General features: G+C 46.2%; 1 protein-coding gene across 1 annotated transcript in view; it reads right to left on the minus strand.

Annotated features, from left to right (window-relative positions):
- Nucleotides 1-26,207, minus strand: part of CSMD2 (CUB and Sushi multiple domains 2) — a 695,284-nt gene that overhangs the window by 49,974 nt on the left and 619,103 nt on the right. The window contains exons 48-54 of the mRNA XM_088835123.1: nucleotides 24,394-24,540; nucleotides 21,285-21,473; nucleotides 14,335-14,520; nucleotides 12,862-13,056; nucleotides 11,141-11,314; nucleotides 8,556-8,729; nucleotides 603-776 (exon numbers count right to left, since the gene is read on the minus strand). Of these exons, the coding sequence (XP_088691249.1) occupies nucleotides 603-776; nucleotides 8,556-8,729; nucleotides 11,141-11,314; nucleotides 12,862-13,056; nucleotides 14,335-14,520; nucleotides 21,285-21,473; nucleotides 24,394-24,540 (1,239 nt within the window). The remainder of the gene's footprint in view (nucleotides 1-602; nucleotides 777-8,555; nucleotides 8,730-11,140; nucleotides 11,315-12,861; nucleotides 13,057-14,334; nucleotides 14,521-21,284; nucleotides 21,474-24,393; nucleotides 24,541-26,207) is intronic.

The raw sequence follows: 26,207 nt of genomic DNA on the forward strand, positions 1-26,207 counted from the left end.
TTTACGTCTCATTTCATCCCTTCCTTTTTTTTTCTTTCATTAAGGATGGGGCTGTATATGATAATGATGAATTAAAGGTTCTATGAAATGTAAACAAAAGACTGTTTTCTGTTTCTGTTTTGAAAGATGAAACTTCCTTCCCTTTCTTTCTATAACCAGTGAAGAATTTTGACATGGCTCTATCTGGGGGGAGAGAAATGCTCCATCTGTGACCCTTCTCTGCCCCAAGTCTTCCCTATTTGAGTCAATGTAGCCCCATGACCCACTCCAGTACTCTTGCCTAGAAAATCCCATGGACGGAGGAGCCTGCTGGGCTGCAGTCCATGGGGTCGCTAAGAGTCGGACACGACTGAGCGACTTTACTTTCACTTTCATGCATTGGAGAAGGAAATGGCAACCCACTCCAGTGTTCTTGCCTGGAGAATCCCAGGGACGGGGCAGCCTGATGGGCTGCCGTCTATGGGGTCGCACAGGGTCGGACACGACTGAAGCAACTTAGCAGCAGCAGCAGCAGCCCCATGACAGAATCCCCTGGCTTCCGCTCGAGGGTCACAGACCACAGGTGGCAGCGGTACTGGGGGCGGGGAGGAAGGGTGACTCACTGCGACAGGTGGGCAGCACGTCGCTCCACTGCCCACTGGCCAGGCACTGGGATCGAGCAGCCCCCTCAGCCACATAGCCCGGGTTGCAAGCAAACTTGACCACATCGTTGAGGTTGAACTGGTTGCCCTGGGTGAGGCCGTTGACTGGGTTGCCTGGGTGTCCACAGGTAATTGCTGCAATCAAAACGGACGAGAGGTCAGCCCTCCTGTTGCTCCCCATCCCCAAGTCTGTCCCCTCCTCACCTGGCCTCTCTCATGCCCAGCAGTGAAGCACAGCCCTCGGTCTGACTTTAGTCTCTTTTGCTACAAAACTGTTTTCGTGACGTCAACATGGGGACAGTCCCTTTTCTTTGAAGGCGTGTCCACGGTGTGGGCCACTTGAGAGAAGTCGTGTTTGAGGACCATAGGGCATTAGGGCGTATCATCCTTCTCCTTCGCCCAGGCAGCTGGGCCTGCCTCAGTTCCTCTCCCTGATCCCTTCGGCTACTCTTCTCTACTCTTTGCCAGATACCCTGGTGACTACCCTTCCGATGAGTCAGACCAGCCTAAGTTCCTGGGCCAGTCTTGATGGAGCCAGAGTCAGTACAAACCACGCCTGTGCGGAGGGACTGGTCACCCCGACAGACCAGAGGGCATCAGAGTTCTTAGGAGGGCACAGTCCCTCCCCTACTCCTTCCATGTGAAGGGAGTTCAGCTCATGGACCTCCTGGCCTTTCTCTGTGCTCTCTTCCTATCCTGCCTGGGGTAACCAGAAGCGGCCCCTCTGTGAAGTTTGGGAAGGAAGAAGGCGCAGCCCTGCCTTCCTCCTCTTGAGATGGGCAGCCTGCAGGCAGCGAGGCTCCCCCCAGCCTCCAGCAGAGGCAGGTTCTCCCCTGCCTTCCCCTCCCCCCAACCCAGGGCGGTGCTGCTCTGACTGTGTGTGAATCCACCCCATCTGGGGTTTATTTAGCAAGTTGCATTTGGCTCTCACTTTAAGCTGCGGCTCCAGCTAAAACTTTATCAGGAATAAAGGTGGTATTTTGGTGTCCACACACGACTCTGTTTCATTGTGTAACTTGTTCAGCCCTGGGCAGCGAAGAGGGAGAACACTCTGGTGCTTACAGGGCTCAGGCTCACCTCCTCCTCTCAGGAGTGGAGTTCACTCCACCAGTGGCACTGGTCTCTTCGACTTTTCTTGAATGTACTAAACAAGGTTCTGCCCCAGAGCCTTTGGACTAGCTTCCTCTTGCCTGAAACATTTCTTGGCTTTGGCCCTCATACCCTCAGGTCTCCCCTCAAATGCCACCAGAGCAGTGAGGCCTTCCATTACAACCAGATAAACGACCACCCAGCACCGCCGAACCTTCTCGCCCTGCTTGCTTTTCTACACAGCAATTCGCCCACTCTGAGCGCACTTCTTTACTCATTGCTAATCTTTCTCCACCTGAATGGACGCTCCCTGGGGCAGGGACTCTGTTCCCTTCCTTGCTATATCTTCTGTGTCTGGACCGGAGCCTGACATATAGGAAGTTGTTGTTTAGTTGCTAAGTTGTGGCCAGCTCTTTTGTGAACCCATGGACTGTAGTTGTCCGGGCTCCAACTACGTGGGATTTCCCAGGTAAGAATATTGCAAGAAGTCCATGGGATTTCCCAGGCAAGAATATTGGAGTGGGTTGCCATTTCATTTTCCAGGGGATCTCCCAGACTCAGGGATCGAGCCTGAGTCTCCTGCATTGGCAGGCGGATTCTTTATGCTGAGCCACCAGGGACATACAGGAAGACCTCGATAATAATTGCAGAGTGAAAAAATAAATTGCAGCGTGAACTAGCAAATGAGTGAATCATGAACAGATAGATGTCTGGGCTTTGCTCTGCTCCTGAGTCTCTGGTTCTGTTTACTACCTGGTTTCTTTGGGTTGAAATCCAACTTGATGCTTTTGAGCCTTCCCCTTGGTTCTGGGTTTTCAGCTGTGAAAGGTTGAGGAACCATGAGGAATGCTTTCTTATCCCAACACTTGGATTTATGAGCACCCCACCCCAAACCCGGGGCTTCTCAGGTGACTTAGTGGTAAAGAATCCTTCTGCCAATGCAGAAGATGCATGTTCGATCCCTGGGTTGGGAAGATCCCCTGGAGGAGGAAATGGCAACCCATTCCAGTATTCTTGCCTGAGAAACTCCATGGATGGAGGAGCCTGGCAGGCTACAGTCCCTGGGGTCGCAAAGAGTTGGATACAATTTAGCGACTAAACAACAACATCCCAAACCCAAATGGTATGGATGGACGTCAGGGAACAAGAGTAAGCAGGACCCAGATTTTGCTGTGGACACCTCTGCTGTGTCTCTGGGCCAGTTCTTTTTTATAAATCTCAACAGTAGTATCCTTGACTCTAGCAGAGTCTTGACTCTGGGCAGAGCAGGGGACAGGCTGTTAATGGGCTACAGGGGTTCAGGACAGCCTGGTGTGGTGGGATGAGAATGGATGAGGAGGCCAGCACACTGGATTTACGACTCAGCTGTGACCTTTCCTTACTTTGGACACCTCACTCTGAGCCTCAGTTCCTGTATCTGTAAAGTAAGAATTTCAATATGCATTGAACAGGGTTGCTTTGAAAACAGATCCATATTTTTGCTCTTCATTAAATATTTACTGGATGCCTTCTAAGTGAAAGGCACACTGCTATGCATACTGATGAAACGCAAGGAGCTTGGGAGCTCATTTCTCAGCCTAGCAGGAGAGCAGGCAGGGGTGCAGACTGTCACATCACTGTAGCTGGTGCTGAAACAGGCTTCCAGGATGGGCACCTACCCTCCACCTGGGAAGGAGTGGTTAAGGAGGGTCCCCAGAGAATGTGGCATACCCTCAGCTGGGTCTCAAGGCTGAGCAGGATTTTCCAAGTCAGTGAAGTGGGTGAGGAGTGGAGGGAAGTTTCAGAGGGCCTGTGCATGCCCTGAAATTATATGCAAAATATGGGGTGTTTCTGATCAGCTTGGGAGAAGATGCATTGTTCTCAGCAGACTTACAAGGGGTCACGACTCGCCTCCCCAAAGGCTAAAATACCACTTGTATAAAGTTAGAGGAGAGGGCTGAGGGCTAAACCTTTGGGAGTAGTAACAGCTTTTGAACTGCAGATTGACTGAAATGCCAGCACAGGACATAGAGGGGTGGTCAGCAAAATTCACAGACGGTGGGAGTGCCACAGGCCCACGGGGACAGTTCACGGCTTACCAGACGCCCCAGGGAGCTCTGTTTCTCTGGAGAGCCCTGACGGACTCAGACACAAGGGGAGAAGGGGATTACACCGATGGGAAAGAAAGGAGGGGTCCTCCTGGGTTGGGGTTCTTGACTAGACCTTGAACGCATGCGCCAGCAGACCCAAACTTCCTGAGGGCCGAGACCATGGCACATTCAACTCATCTTTATGCACAAGACCATACACGCACCGGGCACAAATTAGGTGCTAAGGAAAGGTTTGCTGGATTCGGTCTTATCGGCTGAGGTAAATTAACAGAAAAGGAAGGTGTGTAGTTCAGAGGAGAGAACTGAAAACAGACTAAGCTCATGAAGAAGGCAGAAGGGACGGTGATCCAGAGATTCATGGAGTGATTAGCCTTGGGCTTGGAGAGACTTCTCGATAGGAGGTAAGGGTCAAGGGTGAAGGTGGAGAAGGACAGATGGACACGTGGGAGGGGAAGCAGGAAGCAGAAGGGGTTATTGTCTGATGGCTTCTGTTCTCTCTGCACAGTAGAAAGTGAGATTATATCATTAGCTAAGAATTAAGGAATGGCAACCCACTCCATTGTTCTTGCCTGGAGAATCCCAGGGACAGGGAAGCCTGGTGGGCTGCCGTCTATGGTGTTGCACAGAGTTGGTCAGACTGAAGTGACTTAGCAGCAAGAATTATCGGGGTCTATATGCTGTATTGCACTTAATCCTTACAACCCCGTGAGGTAGGCACCATCATTATCCTTTTAGGAAAAAAGAGGTTCAGAGTGGTCTGGGGACTTGTCCAAGGGGCACAGTTTCTAAGTGACCCATCTGAGTTCTGAACCTGGCTTCTCTGCTTTCAGGCCATCCTCACTATGTGTTTTAACTATTTGCTGAAAATACAGCAAATCTATCTCTGAGTAGGTAGACTACGGGTCTTCAGAAAGTAGGTGAGGTTATGAAACAGCTGTGTGGGGAATAGACAAGCTCGCTGACTGAAGGAGTGGAGACAGGCAGTTGGAAAGTTCTGAGTCTGGTTGATATTGTAAACCTTTAATTCATAGGTGACGGCATCTAACATGGTACCTGCCACTGAGCAGTTGCTTATAAATGTTCTGTTACTCATGCCTTCCTACCCCAGGTACTTCTTAAATCTCTGTGCTTCAGGAGAGAATGGAGCTTGGTACAAAAGATCGTGGATTCTGTGATGTAGCAGGGCAGTGGTACATCACCCACCACACCACCATCATGGTCCTCTTCACAATAGCAACAGCAACATCTGACCAGTTCACATGGATTCACTCATTTAATCCTTGCAATAGTCTCTGAGGTACCTGTTTTTCATAAGTAAGGAAACAGACCTAGCGAGATAAGCTACCTTATCTAACATCACATAGCAACATGCTATGTAGTAGTAGATCTGGAACTGAAACACAGGCAATCTAGGTCTAGGGTGCAAGTGTCCAACTGCTTGACTCTGCTGCCTTTCTGTATGGACCAGGCGTAAAATTAAGTATCTTAGGATCGGCAGACATCTTCCATGAATTCAGAATCCAGCATTCTCTATTACTTGTAATTCAAACCTTTTCACATGTGTAATGTGCCAATTTCTTGAAGGTATCTGAATTTTCATTTCCTGGATAAAACCAAATATAATTTGTTTAGAGACATCTACAAGACTGACTAAATGTAGATAGGTCTTGCTTTCTGTAAACCTAGTACTTAAGGAGCTATTAAGACTAATTTTCATGCATTGTTTATTAAGTCTCACTATTTCATTATTCCATCTCATATAGGAAAAGCCAAGTGAAGAAGAATTAAAAACAAAAGTCTGCCTTACAAAAATTAAGACCAAAACACTGTACTTTACATAAAGGCTCACTTTATGGAACTTTAGAAAGTGAAAAATTTTCCAAATTACTTCCAGGCTAATTAGAATAACAGTGGCCATCTAAATCCAAAAATGCAGACTAACAAGAAGAAATAAAACCATAGAAAGCCCAGGCCTGCAGTATAACTAGAAGACAGAGAATGCTATAAACTTTAAATTACATGTAAGTAGAAAAACAAACACTAAACCTGGGCAGAACTATTTCTCACGCTTTTGTTGCAAGGTTTAGCAGACAGCAAGGCTGTATGGAAAGGAGATGAGAGAAGCAGAGGAATACTGATCCAAAGTCCCTGTTAGAAAGAGAAAGCCCATCTTAAAGGTGAACATATTGAAAAACGATCCTGGTATGTCAATGAACCAGCTATAGGAAAGAAACATAAATGTTTACAACCTTTCCTGAATACCAATACCAAAAGAAATGAAAAAAAGAGCAAAGCAAAGCAAAAAAAAAGCAAAGAAAACATGTCATACAGAGAAAAAAAATATTATGTGTATGATATTTTATACATAATAATTAAACAAAATTAAAATCAAACATATAAATAATAATATATGTGAATGAATTTGACTAACCTATTAAGAGAAAAGGATTTTCAAATGGACTCAGAAGGCAAGGTCCAACTCTCTGATATCTATGAGAGGACCATCTAATTTGAGTGATTCAGAAAGGCTAAAATAAACGGATGGTTAAAGGCATACCAGGCAAATGGGAGAAGGAGGAAAGTAGAGAGCGTAAGCCTAATGGTATTAGGCACAGTACAGTTCAAGTTAGAAAATATTAAAGTGATAATGAAGACATTTTTAAAGGCTAAAACCACAATTTTCAATGTAGATATAACAGTTATGAATATTTATGTGCCAAGGAACATGGCAATTATCCTTATGTAACACAAACTGTGGGAAATACAAGGAAAAGTAAATAGAAAAACACCAATATGAAGCCAGGCTTCAACAGTATGTGAACTGTGGCTTCAACAGTACGTGAACTGTGAACTTCCAGATGTTTAAGCTGGATTTAGAAAAGGTAGAGGAACCAGAGATCAAATTGCCAATATCTGTCAGATCATCAAAAAAGCAAGAGAGTTCCAGAAAAACATATACTTCTGCTTTATTGACTATGCCAAAGCTACTGTGTGGATCACAACAAACTGGAAAATTCTGAAAGAGATGGGAACACCAAACCACCTTACCTGCGTCCTGAGAAATGTGTATGCAGGTCAAGAAGCAACAGTTACAACCAGACATGGAACAATAGACTGGTTCCAAATCAGAAAAGGAATACATCAAGGAGTATGTGATATTGTCACCCTGCTTATTAAACTTGTATGCAGAGTACATCATGTGAAATGCTGGGCTAGATGAAGCACAAGCTGGGATCAAGACTTCTAGGAGAAATATCAATAACCTCAGATATGCAGATGACACCACCCTTATGGCAGAAAGTGAAGAACTAAAGAGTCTCTTGATGAAAGTGAAAGAGGAGAGTGAAAAAGTTGGCTTAAAACTCAACATTCAGAAAACTAAGATCATGGCATCCAGTCCCATCATTTCATGGCAAGTAGATGGGGAAACAATGGAAACAGTGACAGACTTTATTTTTTGGGGCTCCCAAATCACTGCAGATGGTGACTGCAGCCGTGAAACTAAAAGATGCTTGCTCCTAGGAAGAAAACCTATGACCAACCTAGACAGCATATTAAAAAGAAGAGACATTACTTTGCCAACAAAGGTCTATCTAGTCAAAGCTATGGTTTTTCCAGTAGTCATGTATGGATATAAGAACTGGATCATAAAGAAAGCTGAGTGCTGAAGAATTGATGTTTTTGAACTGTGATGTTGGAGAAGACTCTTGAGAGTCCCTTGGACTGCAAGGAGATCCAATCAGTCCATCCTAAAGGAAATCAGTCCTGAATATTCATTGGAAGGACTGATGCTGAAGCTGAAACTCCAATACTTCGGCCACTCATTGGAAAAGACCCTGATGTTGGGAAAGATTGAAGGCAGGAGAATTGGATGGCATCCCCGACGCGATGGGTATGAGTTTGAGCAGGCTCCAGGAGTTGATGATGAACAGGGAAGCCTGGCGTGCTGCAGTCCATGGGGTCACAAAGAATCAGACGCGACTGAGCGACTGAACTGACTGAGTAATATGAAACTTTAAAACACACCTCTCAGAACAAAACAGGTCAGGTAGACAAAAAATAAGTAAGCACACATTAAGACATAAACAACAAAATCAATAAGGTATATCTTATGATTATATATAAAACTTTATACACTAATGCCCTTTTCTCTCAAATGCACATGGAACAGTCATAACAATTGATCAAATATTAGGTCATAAAGGAAGCATCAGTAAATTCCATGAAGCAGAAATACAGTGCAATAAATTAGAAATGAGTACCAAAGTAAAAATCAAAACACCCTTCCATCCGGAAATAAAAACCACACACTTTTATTTAAAGAAACTTCTAAGTGAAAGGGGAAATTAATATCAAAAGGACAGAATTTCTGAGAAATAATAAAACATTAATTTTTATAATCTGTGGGATATAATTAGAGCAGTCATCAGAAGAAATTTTATAGCCTTGCATACTTATATCCATAATAATCAATAAAAATAAAAAACTGAAAATAAATGATTGAGATTTCTAACTCACAAGGAAGAAAGTGAACCAAAAAGTTAATTGCAAGGAAGAAAATAATAGAGGTGGAAGTAATAATGATGCAGAAAACTGAAAACATAGATGCTAATGACTGTCTGAAAAACATGAACAAAATACAGAAAATCCTCCAGTTAACCTAATAGAGACAATGCAAGGGGAAGTCCATTTTGCACCTGAACTGTTGACTAGGGAGAGTGGGTACCATACTTACGCACACAGAAAGGGGTCTTGCCCGACCAGTGGTGATCCTGCTGGCAGATGCGCACGGACATGCCGATCAGGCGGAAGCCAGCATTGCACTGGTACACCACGCTGCCCCGGTAGTTGAAGTTCTCCCCGTTGATGTGCCCGTTGACGATGGGCTCAGGGGTCCCGCAGTGTCCGGCTTTGGTGAGATGTGGGAAGAGAGAGTAAATTGCACGGGAGCATACAGAAAATGAGGTGAGGCTTGGTCGGGGGAGTGGGAGACAGGCACGATGGGGAAAAGGACCACCCATTGTTTTTCCCTCCTCCCCCTGACAGTGGCATCCAGGAGTGACTTCAGGAATCCTAGACATGATAGAAATAGTGTTGAAGATTGAAAGTGAAAAGTGAAAGTTGCTCAATTGTGTCCAACTCTTTGCGACCCGATGGACTATACAGTCCAAGGCTATCTCCAGGCCAGAATGCTGGAGTATTTTCCCTTTCTCTTCTCCAGGGGATCTTTCCAACCCAGGAAAGATCGAGTCCAGGTCTTCCACACTGCAGGTGGATTCTTTACCAGTAGAGCCATAAGGGAAGCCTAAGAATACTGGAGTGAGTAGTCTATCCCTTCTCCAGTGGATCTTCCTGCCCCAGGAGTTGAACGGGGGTCTCCTGCAGGCATTGCATTGAATCTCATTGCAGGCAGATTCTTTACCAACTGAGCTACCAGGGAAGATTTGGCAATCCCACATCCCAAGTATGCATATAGCGGATACACACTGTTGTACAGCACAGACCAAGACAATATTGTAAAGCAATTATACTCCAAGTAAATTTTTTTTTAAGCCCAGAAAAGAGCTGGATGTTAAAAACAAATCCCAAGGTTGCATTCCAAATAGCTAGCCATCTTGGACTTTAGTTGCTGTGTCTGTTCATGGGTGAGAAATGATCACTCTAATGGCCCTGCCTCTGGGACCACCCCCTCTTTTTCTCATCAACCAGCATTTCTAGAGCATCTACTATACGGAGGGCACTGTGGCCTACACTAAGGCACTCACAGCTTGGTTGTGTTGAAAATTACCAAGTAATGACAGGTGGCTTGGTTAAATTCATCCTTCTTTCTCCTTGAATGGCAAGGAACACAGATAATATAAACCTAGGTGAGTTATTTTCACTAAATGGGATTTGGGTGGAGTATATTCCTAGTGTTTCCACTAGCATTTTTTAGTCATACATGAGTGTGTTTCTAACAGAGGCCTGAGACAGAGGGAGGGCAGCTGTTCACTTCAGAACAGACCATCCAATCTAGTTGCTGGGTCTGTGTAGCTGGGACCCTCCTTTGGATTTGCAGGATCCAAGAAAGCAGTAAGAGAAGAGACAACTTTAGCATCTAAGGTTTAGGCAGGGAATGGATTGCCCATGGGAGAAATGACAACTTTGACTTTTGTAAGCCAGGTAAGTTTTTATGCTTTTGTCCTACATTGACATATTTTTGTCATGAAACAAGCTAATGGCAAAAAATACTTATATATTACAATATATAATATAGCAGATATAATATTGTATTTTTGTAAAATATTTATATATGTAAAATTTGCTGTGTGTGTAGTGACTCAGTCATGTCTGACTCTTTGTGACCCCATTGACTGTAGTCTGCCAGACTCCTCTGTCCATGGGCTTCTCCTGGCAAGAATATTGGAGTGGGTGGCCATTTCCTTCTCCAAAAATTTGCTAATATATAATATAAATGGTATTCTAGATGTGTTGCAGGGATGTGTCTCTGTAAGTTTCCCTGGAGGTAAAGACTGGAACTTCACCCATCATACAAGAGCCAATAAGAAGGGAGTACGTTTTTTGATCAGAATGAAAGCCCCTCAAAGGTTTGTCTCATCAGACCTGAAGTTCTTCTCATTCTTTTGGATGCTCCAAGGGAAGCTAGTTCAGCATTTTGGTTATGGTAAATAGCATCTGACTCATTTGAAAAGACCCTGATGCTGGGAAAGATTGAGGGCAGGAGGAGAAGGGGACGATAGAGGACGAGACGGTTGGATGGCATCACTGACTCAATGGACATGAGTTTGGGTAGACTCCAGGAGGTGGTGATGGACAGGGAGGCCTGGCGTGCTGCGGTTCATGGGGTCGCAAAGAGTTGGACATGACTGAGTGACTGAACTGAACTGAAATACCCAATAGCTAGAGTTTAGATTGGGGGAAGGCAATGGCAAGCCACTCCAGTACTATTGCCTAGAAAATCCCATGGATGGAGGAGCCTGGTAGGCTGCAGTCTGTGGGGTTGCTAAGGGTCGGACCCGACTGAGCAACTTCACTTTCCCTTTTCACTTTCACACATTGGAGAAGGAAATGGCAACCCACTACAGTGTTCTTGCCTGGAGAATCCCAGGGACGGGGGAGCCTGGTGGGCTTCTGTCTATGGGGTCACACAGAGTCGGACACGACTGAAGTGACTTAGCAGTAGCAGCAGAGTTTAGATTAAGCATTTTATGACCATAGGTAAAACAGTACTGTTCAAAGATTGGGATCAAGCTTTGGAAAGATCTAACTTGTCCTGGAAAGGGAAAAATGGACGGGAGAGGCCCCGGGGTGGTCACTTACCCAGGCAGCGGACTTCGGAGCCACTCCAGAGCCCGTTGGCCATGCACTCCCGCACCCTGGAGCCCACCAGCGTGTACCCGGAGTTGCAGGAGAAGATGGCCGTTGCCCCATAGACAGACAGGGTTCCGATGCGGTGCCCATTGGGCGGGACGGGGAGCTCTCCACAGGATATGACTACAAAGACCACAGAATGCTCAGGAAGCCAGTCCCAAGAGACGGGACGTGTGCTGCTTCTCATTAGCAAGAATAGTGACAAAAATAAGATCGGTTCAACCCACTCTAATAGGACTCAGGACCAGAATATGGGTCACCATGGTGACTGTTGTGCTGTTACGCTGCACACACAATTCTCAACAAGGCTGTCACCAGAAGCACCCGAGGAGCTTTCAAGATGTCCAGATCCGTGGTGCGCTCCTCGGTGTCCAGGGCGGACAGCGGGCATGCCCCCTGTCCTCTCTGCTGAGCCGAGCAGCAGCCTCGCAGTCCTGCTCCACAGAGCAGACACCACTGGCTGCATTGAGACCTGAGCCCCTGCTTGTAATGAAGCTGTCCCAGGCTTGTGACCTCTGCTTGGTCATAATTACACAGCTGAGTCTGGACTTGGATGAACAAAGGCCACAGCGCCTTGCATCATGGGTGCTGGGAAGATACCACTCCTCACACCCAGTCTCAAAGATGCCCTTGAGCACTGACAAGCGATGTCCTTCCATCCCTTCACAAATTTACTTCCTCTAACACACGTTTCTGACTGAATAACATCAGTATATCCCTATGGGTGGGCGCTGTGCTGACCCACTGAGAGCCCCCCTTGAGGACTGAAGGGCTTCTTTCTCCAGATTGTAGCTGCTGGCAAACATCCCTTTGCTGTGAACCCTCTTCAGATGGCCTTGGTTAAAGAGTCCTCACATCTAAGGTCACACTCTCTTCCTCGGGCAGCTGGAACCCAGGGTTCGGTGAGTGTGGAGGTATAAAGCGCCCCTGCCTTGACTTGTGGCAATTCTGAAGGGCTGCCCAGATTCAGAGCTCTTAGCTGGGTCAGCTGAGGCATCGCCGGAGACCACCTCCTCCACCTTCCCAGTCCTGCTGCCTCCCCTCCCCGCCCCTCCCCATTCCTTCCCTCTTCCCCCTCCTCCAGCCCTCCCCTTCCCTTCGTCAGATGGTGATCCCAAGAGCACTGCCTAACAAATCTCCATCTTAGAGTCGCTTCCCGGAGACCCTGACCTCTGAAACTATCTCAAAGAACCAAAGAAAAGCAGTGCACAACGGAGAAGGAGACACAGGGACACTGAGGTGGCCTGTCCCTCGCACTCCTCTCATTCCTCCTACGCACACTTCCATTATAGGTCTCATCACACTTTGGTATCCCTGCTTCTTTATTTGTCTGCCTCTCCAGTAGACTCTAAGCTCCTGGTGGGCAGGAACCACAAGCTTTTATCCTCATACGTCTATACTACCTGGCATGAAGGTTGAATAAATGAATTAGTGGATGCTCACCTGGACAGAGGCAGCTTTTTAATAAGATGACAAGATGCTGAGAAGTGCTTCCTTAAAGGAGTAGGCCTCTCCCCAGTTCCTGGTTCTAGGTGAGTGTTCAAAAAGAGGTTCACTGCAATTCCTGGCTATACCCCACTCTTCCCCCTCCCCAATTCAGCCCATGTTATGAGACAGTTTGAGTTGGAGGCACTGTGCCAAACTTTCCCACCCTTTCCTCCTGGGCTTACTTTGGCATGTGGGCATAGAGTTGTCGAGGCTCCATTTGCCATTGGCCTGACAGTGGATGACCCTTTGGCCGGTGTAGTAGTAGCCAGGGTCACAGATGAGCATCAGCTGAGCCTGGAACTGGTATTGCGTCTCGAAGATGAGCCTCCACCGACCGTGTTCCACACTGATGCTGCTGATGTCAGGACAGGTCACAGCTGGGGAGGTGTGAAGTGGAAAGATGGATTCATTCATTAATTATGGACGACCCTGGCAAGAGCCCAGCGATGGGGACTGGGGGACCATAATGCAGTCATGATGAATCTCAGAACCTTCAGTCCCCAGGCAGATGTAGTCTACGAATGAAGTGAGCTGGGTGGGGAATGTGGCAAACAACTGGGGTGGCAGATCTGCCAAATTAAAAAAAAAAATAGGGGGGAGGTGGCACTCTGTTGGTTTTGATAGTGGATGTGAGACTGCAAATTCCAGGTGGTCAGATCTACCTTTTCCAAGGGAAGCTAGAAATAGGATTTTTATGTAAAAGTCTTCTGATTTAAAAATGTTATGAAGAAATTCAAACTATTTTATTTTTAATCACAGGGTAATTGCAATTTTGTGATGGTTTTTGCCATACATTAACGTGAATTGGCCATAGGGCTACAAAATATTTTTATAAAGCATTGCACAGGCAAGCCACTCCAGTACTCTTGCCTGAAAATCCCATGGATGGAGGAGCCTGGTAGGCTGCAGTCCATGGGGTCGCTAGGGGTCAGACACGACTGAGCAACTTCACTTTCACTTTTCACTTTCACACATTGGAGAAGGAAATGGCAACCCACTCCAGTGTTCTTGCCTGGAGAATCCCAGGGATGGGGGACCCTGGTGGGCTTCTGTCTATGGGGTCACACAGAGTTGGACACGACTGAAGTGACTCAGCAACAACAGCAACTGAACAGGCCAAAGAGCTAAACCAAACCAAAACAAAACACCTCGTATCATTAGACTGGATATAGCCCATTAGGCTGCCCACTGGCCTTCAAATTGAACAGTACCTCTGTGGTTTTGGAGAAAGAAACAGCAACCCACTCTAATATTCTCGCCTGGAGAATTCCATGGACAGAGGAGTCTGGCGGCCTACAGTCCGTGGGGGTGCAGGGTCAGATATCACTCACTCATTCTGTGGTTTTAGAGTCTTGTGATCAAATGACATTCACGTTGACTTTCTAATACCTTTTCCATCTAAGAGGAAGTGGACCAGTCATCCCCAGGTTCTGTGATGGTTTATGGATACATCTCAGAGAACAGTGCTCTGTTGATGTTTTGAAGCAATTTCAAATGGGAACCCACGTTGGTAGATGGAGAGATCCACTTGTCTCAGATCTGAGTCCCAGCCTCTATGGGCATTTTCTTCCTGTTTCACTCACTCCTTTCAGGAATCTTTTCAGCTGCTTACCCAATCCCCCCGACGTACCCGCCTCCCCTACCCAAGGACTCACGGACACACTGTGGGGGTACATTGCGGTTGCTCCACAGGCCTGTCTCCAGACACTCTGCTGTGGCTTCAGCACCTGCCTGGAGATGGTAGCCTTCACTGCAGCTGTATACAGCCTTGGTCCCCACTGTGTACTCTTTGCCAAACACCATTCCATTCTTGGGGGCCTCAGGAAGCCCACAGGAAAGAGCTGGCAGAGGAGAAAAATGTCATGAGCCTGTCTGCTTCAAGATAGTGTTCTGAGAACATATTTTTATTTTTCCTCTCCCTTGAGGCCCTATTAGAATGATAGTAAAGACTAATAAAAGGGAAAAGCCTCATAACAAAGAAGAAAATGGGAAGATCATCAGGAGATGGAAAAAGAAACTTTAGAAGATGAAATGTAGATAGAAATGTGTCGACGGATTAAATGGAATTGAGAAGCTGCAGCACAGAATATATACAGGAGGGAGCTATGAGATGAGACCAATTCTCCATCCGTTCACACAAATACAGTGGAGAGGCAGCCAGGCAGCCATTTTCCAAACTAAATAGAGACGGTTTTAAACTGACTTAAGAAAAAAAAAAGAAAGGAAGGAAGGAAGAAAAAGAAATGAACCCCTTTGAGAGAATTGGGGATGCTCAAGTAGGCGCAGGTATCCCAGAGTAAGCTCTTTTAATTCTTAGATATAAAGGCTCCCACCCTCAAGGCTGACCCTCTGCCTGCTTATCTCTGCCATATACTCAGTTTGATAGGGACAGAGTAAACAGACATTGACTCTGCTAAAGCCTTTGACTGTGTGGATCACAACAAACTGTGGAAAATTCTTAAAGAGATGGGAATACCAGACCACTTCACCTGCTCCTGAGAAATCTACATGCGGGTCAAGAAGCAACAGTTAGAACCAGACACAGAACAATGGACTGTTTCAAAACTGGGAAAGGAATACGACAAGGCTCATATAGCCTATGGCAAGGTATATTGTTACCTTACTTAATTAACTTATGTGCAGAATACATCATGTGAAGTACTAGGCTGGATGACTCACAAGCTGGAATCAAGATTGCTGGGAGAAATATAAACAACCTCAGATATGAAGATGATACTACTTCAATGACAGAAAACAAAGAGGAATTAGAAGCCTCTTGATGAGGGTGAAAGAAAAGAGTGATAAAGCAGGCTTAAAACTCGACATTCAAAATACTAAGATCATGGCATCTGGTCCCATCAACTCAATGGCAAATAGATGGGGAAAAAGTGGAAGCAGTGACAGATTTTATTTCTTTATTTTCTGCAGTGATTGTAGCCATGAAATTAAAAGATGCTTGATCATTGGGAGAAAAGCTATGAGAAACATAAAGTATTGAAAAGTAGAAACATCACTTTGCTGACAAAGGTCCACATAGTCAAAGCTATGGTTTTTCCAGTATTGTGTATGGATTGAGAGTTGGACCATAAAATAAGGGGGAATACTGAAGAATCGATACTTTCAAATTGTGGCACCGGAGAAGACTCTTGAGAGTCCCTAGGACTGCAAGGAGATTAAACCAGTCAATCCTAAAGGAAACTGACCCTGAATATTCAATGGAAGGGCTGATGTTTAAGCTGAAGCTTCTATACTTTGGCCACCTGATGTGAAGAGCCAACTTACTGTAAAAGACCCTGAGGCTGAGAATGATTGAGGGCAGAAGGAGAAGGGGACGACAGAGGATAAGACGGTTGGATGGCATCACCGACTGAATGACCCCGAGACTGAGCAAACTCTGGGAGATGGTGAAGGGCAGGGAGGCCTGCGTGCTGCAGTCCACGGGGTTGCAAAGAGCTGGACACGACTCAGTGACCGAACAACAAGAACAAAAGGGACTGGACGCTGGGCTGGAAGAAGCACAGGCTGGAATCAAGATTGCCGGGAGAAATATCAATAACCTCAGATATGCAGATGACACCACCCTTATGGCAGAAAGTGAAGAGGAACTCAAAGGCCTTTTGATGAAAGTGAAAGAGGAGAGTGAAAAGGTTGGCTTGAAGCTCAACATTCAGAAAACGAAGATCATGGCATCTGGTCCCATCACTTCTTGGGAAATAGATGGGGAAACAGTGGAAACTGTGTCAGACTTTATTTTTTTGGGCTCCAGAATCACTGAGGATGCTGATTGCAGCCATGAAATTAAAAGACGCTTACTCCTTGGAAGGAAAGTTATGACTAGCCTAGATAGCATATTAAAAAGCAGAGACATTACTTTGCCAACCAAGGTCCGTCTAGTCAAGGCTATGGTTTTTCCCGTGGTCATGTATGGATGTGAGAGTTGGACTGTCAAGAAAGCTGATCGCCGAAGAATTGATGCTTTTGAACTGTGGTGCTGGAGAAGACTCTTGAGAGTCACTTGGACTGCAAGGAGATCCAACCAGTTCATTCTAGAGGAGATCCATCCTGGGTGTTCATTGGAAGGATTGATGCTAAAGCTGAAACTGCAATACTTTGGCCACCTCATGCGATGAGTTGACTCATTGGAAAAGACTCTGATGCTGGGAGGGATTGGGGGTAGAGGAGACGGGGATGACAGAGAATGAGATGGCTGGATGGCATCACCAACTCGATGGACATGAGTTTGAGTGAACTCCGGGAGTTGGTGATGGACAGGGAGGCCTGGTGTGCTGTGGTTCATGGGGTCGCTAAGAGTTGGACACAACTGAGCGACTGAACTGAACTGAACTGAGGTGACTAAATAGTTAATCCCACTAGAGGGCTGTGAGTAAAGAAAAACACATGGGAGGCTCCTATAAGTTAGTGATCACTCGAGAAAGCAGGTTTGCTTATCCACAAAACCAAGTGGGCCTGCTTAGCATAAAAACCATGCAACAGAAGCATAAGGCATGCCCCCAAATAATAAAACTGGTGGCAGGAGACCCACATCCTGCCCAGTGAGCTCAGTAAGTTAATGATTCCAAGGCCGTGCTCCTCTTGGCACACTAAAACAAAAATATAAAGAAAAGGTGGCATTATACTACAGCCTGAGATGATTTACCATTTTTAGTATAGATGAGTGCCTTTTTGCTCCTCTCCATTGTGCCATGACAGTCCCAGCTTGAGCATATAAGGATGAAAAACTCCCCTGCTCACCATGGAGGAAGAGCTGATGATGGAAACATGACATCTACCCAAGAGTGAGGAAGAAGGTGATCTTCTCCCCCTCCCCACCTTCCCTTTCATTGTAAAACTGTAGCCCACTAAGTTCTTGGGGCATGGCATCCTCTAACCTGCCTGCTTGTAAGCCTCACAAGCATGCTATTCTAATAAGTCACTTCTTACCTATCACTTTGCCTCTTGCCAAATTCTTTCTGCACTGAGACATGAAGAATCAGAGCTCCTTGGAGCCCCCACGAAATGCCACCTAGTGATTTCAAATTCAGCCTCTTATTCATGGGAGAGACCTAGTGGGCAAGGATGGCTGTATATAATAATAACAAAGGTAACCCACATCTTTATCTGGAAAAATCAACCTTGCCTTTAAAATATGAGCAAAGATCACCATACGTATGAAGAAAACCAGCAGTGTGAAAGAGATAAACAAAGACAAGATTAAAAATAGAAAAGTCTCCTTTAGGAAAAAGAGCTAACTCAGGTAACAGAAGACTTATAGTCTTTAAACCCGTGATCAGCAGAATCAGATGCTCTAGAGGGAGCTCAGGATAGAGACCAATGGGCTGCCCCTCAGCCACTGCAGCCTCCCCAGAAGTGAACCATGAGGGGATGCATGATGGGAAAGAACAGGATGCTGGCCCTAGACAGCTATTCAGAAAGTCAAGGTGACATATAATAAAATGAGAAGAGTGCTTTGAAAAGGGAACAAGTTGAAAGTGAGCAAGGACGGGCCCTTTTAAGTTAAAAATACCATCCTCACAATAAGCACTAAAACGAGTGGCAGCTGAAGACAAAGGTATGGCTGCCTGCCCTATCTGCCACATCAGGAAACAAAGGATGTTGCGGCCATCAAGTCATCCACGCATCCACCACTACAGTCACCCCCAGGGGTGACCTCTGAGGAAACTCATGATGGAGACAAACAGGCTGACCCCTCTGCCCCAGCAGCCACCCCAGGAGTGCACCCTGAGGGGATTCAGGATGGGAACGAAGAGGAAGCTGGCCCTAGATAGCTAAGGTGCATATCAAAGGAACGATTTCAACTAGCCCTGACTTCTGCATCTTCCCATATATAGAAGGGCTTCCTCCACCTGCCAGTGCAGGAGACACAAGAGGCAGGTGCAATCCCTGGGTCAGGAAGATACCCTGGAATAGGAAATGGCAACCCATTCCGGTATCCTTGCTTGGGAAATTCCATGGACAGAGGAGTCTGGCAGGCTACAGTCCACGGGTCACAAAGAGTCAGACGCAACTGAGCATGCACGTATGTAAAAGAAGGCTAAACTCATTGACCTGGGGTGTTTGGTTTTCTTTAATTAACAGTAATCTTTTGATGTTCTGACTACCTAGTTTTTATTGCAAAATCTCATATATATCCTGGCTCCTTCCTTGCCTCTTCAGAACAGTCCCTCAGAGCTATCTGAGAGGCTGTCTTCTGAGCCTAAGTCTGCCATATGAAACATTAATTCTCAACTTCTAGGTTGTGAAATAAAATTCATATTTTATGACTAGGAACATTTAAAACTTTTCTCAGCCCTTTGGCTTTCTCTCGCCCTTCCCATTAGGGTGTGCAGTGATCTGCCTTATGCATCAATGATACCTTCCCCATCGCTCAATAAAGAGCGACATTCTCCTAGCATCAACAAGTTGTTGTTCAGTCACTAAATCGTGTCCTACTCTTTGTAACCCCATGGACCGCAGCACGCCAGGCTTCCTTGTCCTTCATTGTCTCCTGGAGTTTTCTCAGATTCATGTCCATTGAGTCGGTGATGCTATCTAATCATCTCATCCTCTGCTGCCCCCTTCTCCTTTTGCCCTCAATCTTTCCCAGCATCAGGGTCTTTATTTTCCTAATGAGTTGGCTCTTCATATCAGGTAGCCAAAGTACTGGAGCTTCAGCTTCAGCATCACTCCTTCCAATGAATATTCAGTGTAGATTTTCTTTAGGACTGACTGGTTTGATTTCCTTGCAGTCCAAGGGACTCTTAAGAGTATTCTCCAACACCACAATTCAGAGGCACCAATTCTTCAGCACTCAGCCTTCTTTATGGTCCGACTTTCAAAGTACTCCACACATGAGTACTTTGGTAAACCATAGCTTTGACTCTACAGACCTTTGTTGGTAAAGTGATGCCTCTGCTTTTTGGAAAAAATCAGAGACAGACACATGCTATCTATGTTTGTCATAGCTTTCCTTCCAAAGAGCAAGCATCTTTTAATTTCACGGTTGCAATCACTGTCTGCAGTGATTTTGGAGCCCAGGAAAATAAAATACGTCACTACTTCCACCTTTTCCCCATCTACTTGCCATGAAGTGATGGGACCGTGAAGGTGACTGGTAAATTTTCTTTTCTTTCTTTTTTATAATGCAGTACACAATGCTGAGAATGTGGGAGGAGAGACAACACGCTGCAGTGGAATTTTAAGTGAAGAAAAACTTTCTGGATAGCAAGGAGTGTCAAAAGCTGTAGACTTTATACAGGTATGATTCAATAATTTCATTTCTGGGAATTTATTTTAAAGAGATAAATATGGATGTCTCCAAGGATGGAATTATAAGCATTTAAACAGCAGCACTGTTTATAGCAGCAAAAAATATGGAAGTTCAAATGACCAACAAACAATAGGATGATACTTGAACAAGTGAGTTTTTCTACAGTGCTACAGATCATTGCAAATATTGATAACAAAGTGTATTTAATCATGTAATAAGTGTTAACAAAATATGAAGAGCGCTGTACACCAATAATGCCATTTTTATCAATAATATATGAAAGACCAAAGGAAATGTTAAAAGCGGTGATTTCAATTGATGGGGTTATAGGTCTTTTATACTTTTCTTTTGTATTATCTATATTTTTTTTTTCTTTACATTTCTAGTCTGAATGTATATGGCTTTAAGAAAAAAAAAATACCACAAATGACCAAAAGCAACGCATGTAAACTGCCTGGTATATATCAGGCGCTTGATCACTGATGATTTCGTAGGCGATGGTCACTGCTCATTCTGCTTCCCCCGGCCCCTCGTCTTCTGCTGCCTGACCTGCTGCTTCAGACACCATCAATTGTGTGGCATGTTTTGTGACCTCTCTCGTTGTCTGTGGTTTTGCAAATGCTCTTGCTGTTGCCTAGAAAGCTTTCCTTGCCAGTGCCTGCCTCTTGACTTCTCTTGTTCTATGAGCCCAAGTGACCCCTCTTGTGGGAATTCCCTAGCTGTCGAGGAGCAGGTAGGTCCCCTCTTACCCCTGGGCTCCCCTGACCCTGTTTGCACTCCTGATACAGCACTTCCTTCCTTCTTGAATTTCTGTGCTACATGTCTATCTCCTTAAAGAAATCAGTCCCGGGTGTTCAGTGGAAGGACTGATGCTGAAGCTGAAGCTCCAATACTCTGGCCACCTGATGCCAAGAGTCGACTCATTAGAAAAGACCCTGATGCTGGGAAAGACTGAAGGCAAGAAGAGAAAGGGACGACAGAGGATGAAATGGTTAGACAGCATCACTGACTCACTGGACTTGAATCTGAGAAAACCCCAGGAAAGAGTGAAGGACAAGGAAGCCTGGTATGCTGTAGTCCACGGGGTCACAAAGAGGACACGACTTATCAACTGCACAACAACAATCCATCTCCTTCTCTGCTCTGAAAACACTGAGGCTTTGTTATACACATGTGTCTATCTCTAGGGCTTCAGACATTTTGGATCCTCAATACATGTTTGCTGAAAGAATGAATTAATCATCCATGAGTGATTCCACATTTGGAAGTGATGGGTCCAAACCCAAGTTGCGGGTAGGACCCAAGCACCCTGTCACCTCTTTCCCACCAGCTTCTTACCTTGACAGAGAGGAATGGCCTCACTCCACAGGTGGTAGCCCTGGGGGTGCCGGGTACAAATGGCCATGCTGTGTCCCACCAAGCGGTAGCCGGCATTGCAGCCAAAGTGGATGGAGCCTCCGGGCTGGGTGCTGGTCTGGCCCAGAAGGAAGCCATGGAGGGGAGCCCTGGGCAGGCTGCAGTAGGGAGCTGCATGACGAGATGAGGGTCAGGGACCACGTGCAACGGGAAGACAGAGGTGGCCCTTCTTCATGCAGCCCCCCACCCCCTCCACCCCCCGCCTTGCTTCTCCCCCTCTTTCCCATCTTCACCACTGTCAGGTCCACTGCTAGTTAGGAAGCTGATACTGAAAAGCAGTCAAGCAGTCTAGGACAGCCTAAGAAATGAAAAGAAAGGAAAAGAGAAGGGAAGAGAAGGAAAAGAAAGGGGGAAAAGGAAAGGAAAGGAATGACAAGAGAAGAAAGGAAAAAAGAAACAGTTCTACGAAGCACTGGGCCACCTTTGGGACTGGAGGCAGCACAGGTTGTGCAGCTAAGTTCAGGCTCTCAAATCCTGCTAGCTCCCAAAGAGACACAGAAAACAATCTGATGTGGTTGGTTTCAGAAAGATGTGACTGCAGGGTTGAGGCCTCTGCAGTCAGGGCTGTGCCTGAGTTCCACTTCCCAACTTTCCACAGGTCTGTGATGTGAGACAAATCTCTCAGGCTCTTTCAGCTCCACTTTCCTCACCTGAACATTGGGATTGGCAATGCCTTCCTCATAGGTTTTGGGATAATTTAAATGGGATCTTGTCTGTAAAGCCCCTAGCCTGGTGCAGGGCACTCTGTGCTCAGTAAAAGGTCCGAGTCCCGCTTTCTGTTGTGTAGGGGATTGGAGGGGGAGAGGGAGTTGTGGCAATCCAGGATGTGAAACCCACAGTCCTCATTTCCCCTTGACATACAATTTCATTTTATTTCATTCATTTATCCAACAGACATCAAGTGTCTCTTATATGTCAGGTGCTATTCCAAGTGCTGGGAATATGACAGTGAAGAGAACAGACAAAGAGCCCAGCCTCAGAGACCTTGCAACACAAACCTCTGCCAGGGAGCCTCAGGGGGAAGTTCTGTGAGGCCAGGAAAGAGGGCTGACCGAAGGAGCACAAGGAGCAAGCCTGTTCCTCTGTTCTCAGCATCCCTGGCGCAGGATGAGTCAGGATGCAGATGCCAGGACCCTTCCTGAATCCGCTGGTCTCTTATGCGATTACATCCTTCTGCTGGTGAAACTAATGTTCTCAAACCTCCCCTTTCAAGGCAGGCACCTCCTTGCTTCTGCTTTGCCACCTGCGTCCTGTTTCTGTGGCATCCACAAGTCTACCTCAGCCACGAACAAGAATCTCAGTTATAAAATATACTTAGTCACAGTGATAGAGGCATGGGCAAATTACAAGATTCTCCTGTGTTTCCATTAAGGACTCATTGTTTCACCATGTAATTAATTCACTTTCTGCACTGGCATAAGTATTATAAGTGACTCATTACCCACAAACGTGATTAATCTTTAAAAACATCAAGCCAAGGGCAACTCCTTGATGACTTCCAGTTCCAGGGGTAGCGATCGGCACAGTGAAATGCTACTAAATCGCTTCATTTCTCTTTTGCGTTAGTAGCTGCTAGGAAATCGGCCTGAATCTCCCTGACAGTAGCTTAAGGTTTCTTTTCCACCAAGAAGAATTGAGACCTGAAGAGGCTGAGTGACTTGTTTAATAATCATTCAACTAGCGGGTGATGCAGCCCAACAAGCTGAAGGGCGTGGAGTCACCCTCCCTCTTGTGTGTATGTGGGGGGAAAGGAATTTGAGGTCTACTTTGCAGAGGAAATGGACTCTGAGAAAGTAAAGCTCCTCCTCCTCCCAGGCTCCCCTCAGCTTTCCTGGCTGGCCCTCGCCTGGAGCCATCCCTACTCAAGAGTTTCTTAAGACTTCTAGCTTTACATAGCAATAAAGCTAGACCAGCTAGGTTTGGGCTGGCCTTCCAAGTGGGCCGCCTGTGCAAAGAGATGGACTGAGACAAGAGGCGATTCAGGCTACGTTTTGACATCTCTCCTAATCAATGTTCTTTGAAAATCTGCCCAACATTTGTTTGGAACACAGGCCAAATGCAGCTTCCCTGGTGGCTCAGATGGTGCAGAATCTACCTGCAATGTGGGAGACCCATGTGTGATCCCTGGGTGGGGAAGATCCCCTGGAGGAAGAGGGCATAGTAAGCCACGCCAGTATTCTTGCCTGGAGGATCCCACGGACAGAGGAGCCTGATGGGCTACTGTCCATGGGGTCGCAAAGAGTTGGACACGACTGAGTGACTTTCACTTTCTTTTAGACCAAATGCAGCCAGGGAAAGAGAGATGTGAGAGGACCGGCCCCTGGTGGAACTGGCTGTGGTCTTAGGTAATTCATTTCTGCTCCCAAGCTCACAGAACTGGCCAGCAGTTCAATGTATCCACTACCCTTCAACATGGGCAGCAAGCAGTTTTTCAAGTTTTCTTTCCAATCATGGACAGTAATCCCCAGATAGGAGTTCAGTTACCTTGATTTTCTCTGTCTCATTACCTTTCTAAGGATAGTTTCGTGTCCTGGCCGATAGCTGGCGTGGCCCTCAATCTGACTCTGCCTATGAGACGTGGCTCACAGAGCAGAAGAGAGGCTCCTGGACTGGGAATACACCCCACTGTTTGCTGATTGTCTAATATCTGTCAGCTGGAGACCCACATCTTTAGGATTTTTCAGTTTTAAGGGACTTTTATTAACATTTCAACAGTGTTAGGGACAGGACCACCTATAGGCATTATGAGCTCATATATGATAAACTTATCTAAAAGACACCGGTTGGCAGTGGGAGCAGCAAGAAGGAAGAGTTAAAAGTGGGGCGGTATAGAGAGGGGAGGTGGGATGTCAGGGATACTCTGCAGCTATAGGTGAGAGGGACTCAGAGGAGGAGAAAGGCTGCCGGTCTCCAGGCTCGTGGAGAGGCAGCACACAGTCGAGAACGCAGCCCAGGGCTTATTGTTCTGGGTGAGAAACTTAAGGGGCTCAGGGGCTGCGGCCCTTCCCACGAGTCCTTATGTTTCACTCACCCGAATACCGAATCTTAAAGCCCTTCCGGTTGTAGGCGTGGTCAGACGACCAGCGCAGGTAGACGGAGTTGCTCGAGCTGGTGACAACCAGGGGAGCCGAGTAATTCCCACTGAGGGCTTTCAGCAGAGGACTCTGTCCCGAGGGCCCTGTGGGGAGATGGTGGACACGGGATCACAGACTGCTGCAGTTACCAGAGATACTAAACTTTACGCCTTCAACGTAACCGCCTTCCATTTCCCCCTCCTCAAGTGAGGACATGAAGATTTGAGACCGTAAGTCAGCACCATCATGGGTCTGTCCACTCCTCTCTCACGTCCACAGGCCTTGCGAGAGGATATCTTCCTCCTGAACCCTAAAGCAGGGCTCGAAGAAGTCCCTGCCAATGCAGAGTGGTTGGCAGGTGAGATGACATCTACTTGCTATCCTGGGACCTGCCCAAGGTCAAGATGCTGGTGAATGGAATAGCTGGTTTTCAACTTGGGAACTTTTTATACCTCACCATCTTACTTGTGCCTATTAAAAAACAGCTCAGTACCTGCCAGATAGAAAAAAAATTATGAATGAATATATAGCAATAAAGCTAGAGGAAACATCAGGTCTCAGTGTCATAAATAACACAGCTCCCCAATATTCCTTCCCAGGGCTCTTCCAGAAAGGCCTTCCTCTTCTTCTTTTTTTTTTCCACCTTAAATGCCTGGAAGTGCATCCCAAGAGGGCCGATTCAAGGGCTGCAGAGTACAAAGCTGGATAATGCAAAACACAGGATTTATTATCCTGCAAAGAGCCCTGAGTGATAGTTCTCATATGCTGCTGAGACAGCGCTTGAGAGCGTGGGAAAAGTAATGGACCGTATTACACACAGGAAAGTCATCAGAACTGCTGTGACAGCTCTGAAGGAAGGGGTCAAATGGCTCAGAGAAATGGCATGCTGGGATAGGTCTGCTGTATTAGACCAGAACACCCACAAGCTGATTGTGACCTTCAGAAGGATCTGGGGGACACATCATTTCCTAAAGCAATAAGAAATGCACTGCAGAGTGGGTGAGGACCAGCATCATCAACAACCTGAGTAATAGCTATCCTCTGTAGGCAGAAACTGATGGGAGGAGATGCTGTCACAGAGCTGGGCTTCCTAGAATTGATTGGAAGGAGAGGAGTCTAAATGCAGAGGCCAGGTGGAAGCACTGAACAGTCAGAAGAAAGGCTGGGGTAATTGCTAAAATGGGCAGCAGAGTTGGGATGGCAACCAGGAGGGTCTGAATACAGGCTCTATGGAGATGGATCACAGAACATGATGTTCCTCAGGGCAAGATAGATGGACAGCCAAAAACAAATGAACGTATGAACAAAACAGATCATGAATATATAACCAAAAGGGCATAGAAAGTTCCAATCACTGGAATAATTTGGAGACTTGAGCCAGGACACTTTGGCTGAAGGAGAGGCTGGGTCCTGATGAAACAGGTCCTTGCAAAACAACACCAATGTATATAGTGCTGATTCCCCAAGTCGTTATCCCCAAAGACCTACCACTGGTAATTCAGATAACTGAATACTGGAGAAAAGGGAATGTCTGGATATTTAGAAGACTTCTGTATACAGAGCAAGTGAATTCAACGCTGCTACCTGGAACCCAAAGGACTCTCAAGGCTCCTTTGTTACAACGGGGGTATATATGGGGTAGGATTGGTAAGAAACGGAGTCTTGTTTCCGAAACTTAACCCCATGGAAGCCTCAACTGCAGGAGCTATGCCAGACATAGTAGCCTCATTAGAGTAGATTATCATCGCCTTGGTTATATGGAATGCAGGTA

Source organism: Moschus berezovskii, chromosome 4, assembly GCF_049115385.1.
Source record: "Moschus berezovskii isolate FMDL1 chromosome 4, NW_MosBer_1.0, whole genome shotgun sequence".
Classification (NCBI taxonomy): Eukaryota; Metazoa; Chordata; class Mammalia; order Artiodactyla; family Moschidae; genus Moschus; species Moschus berezovskii.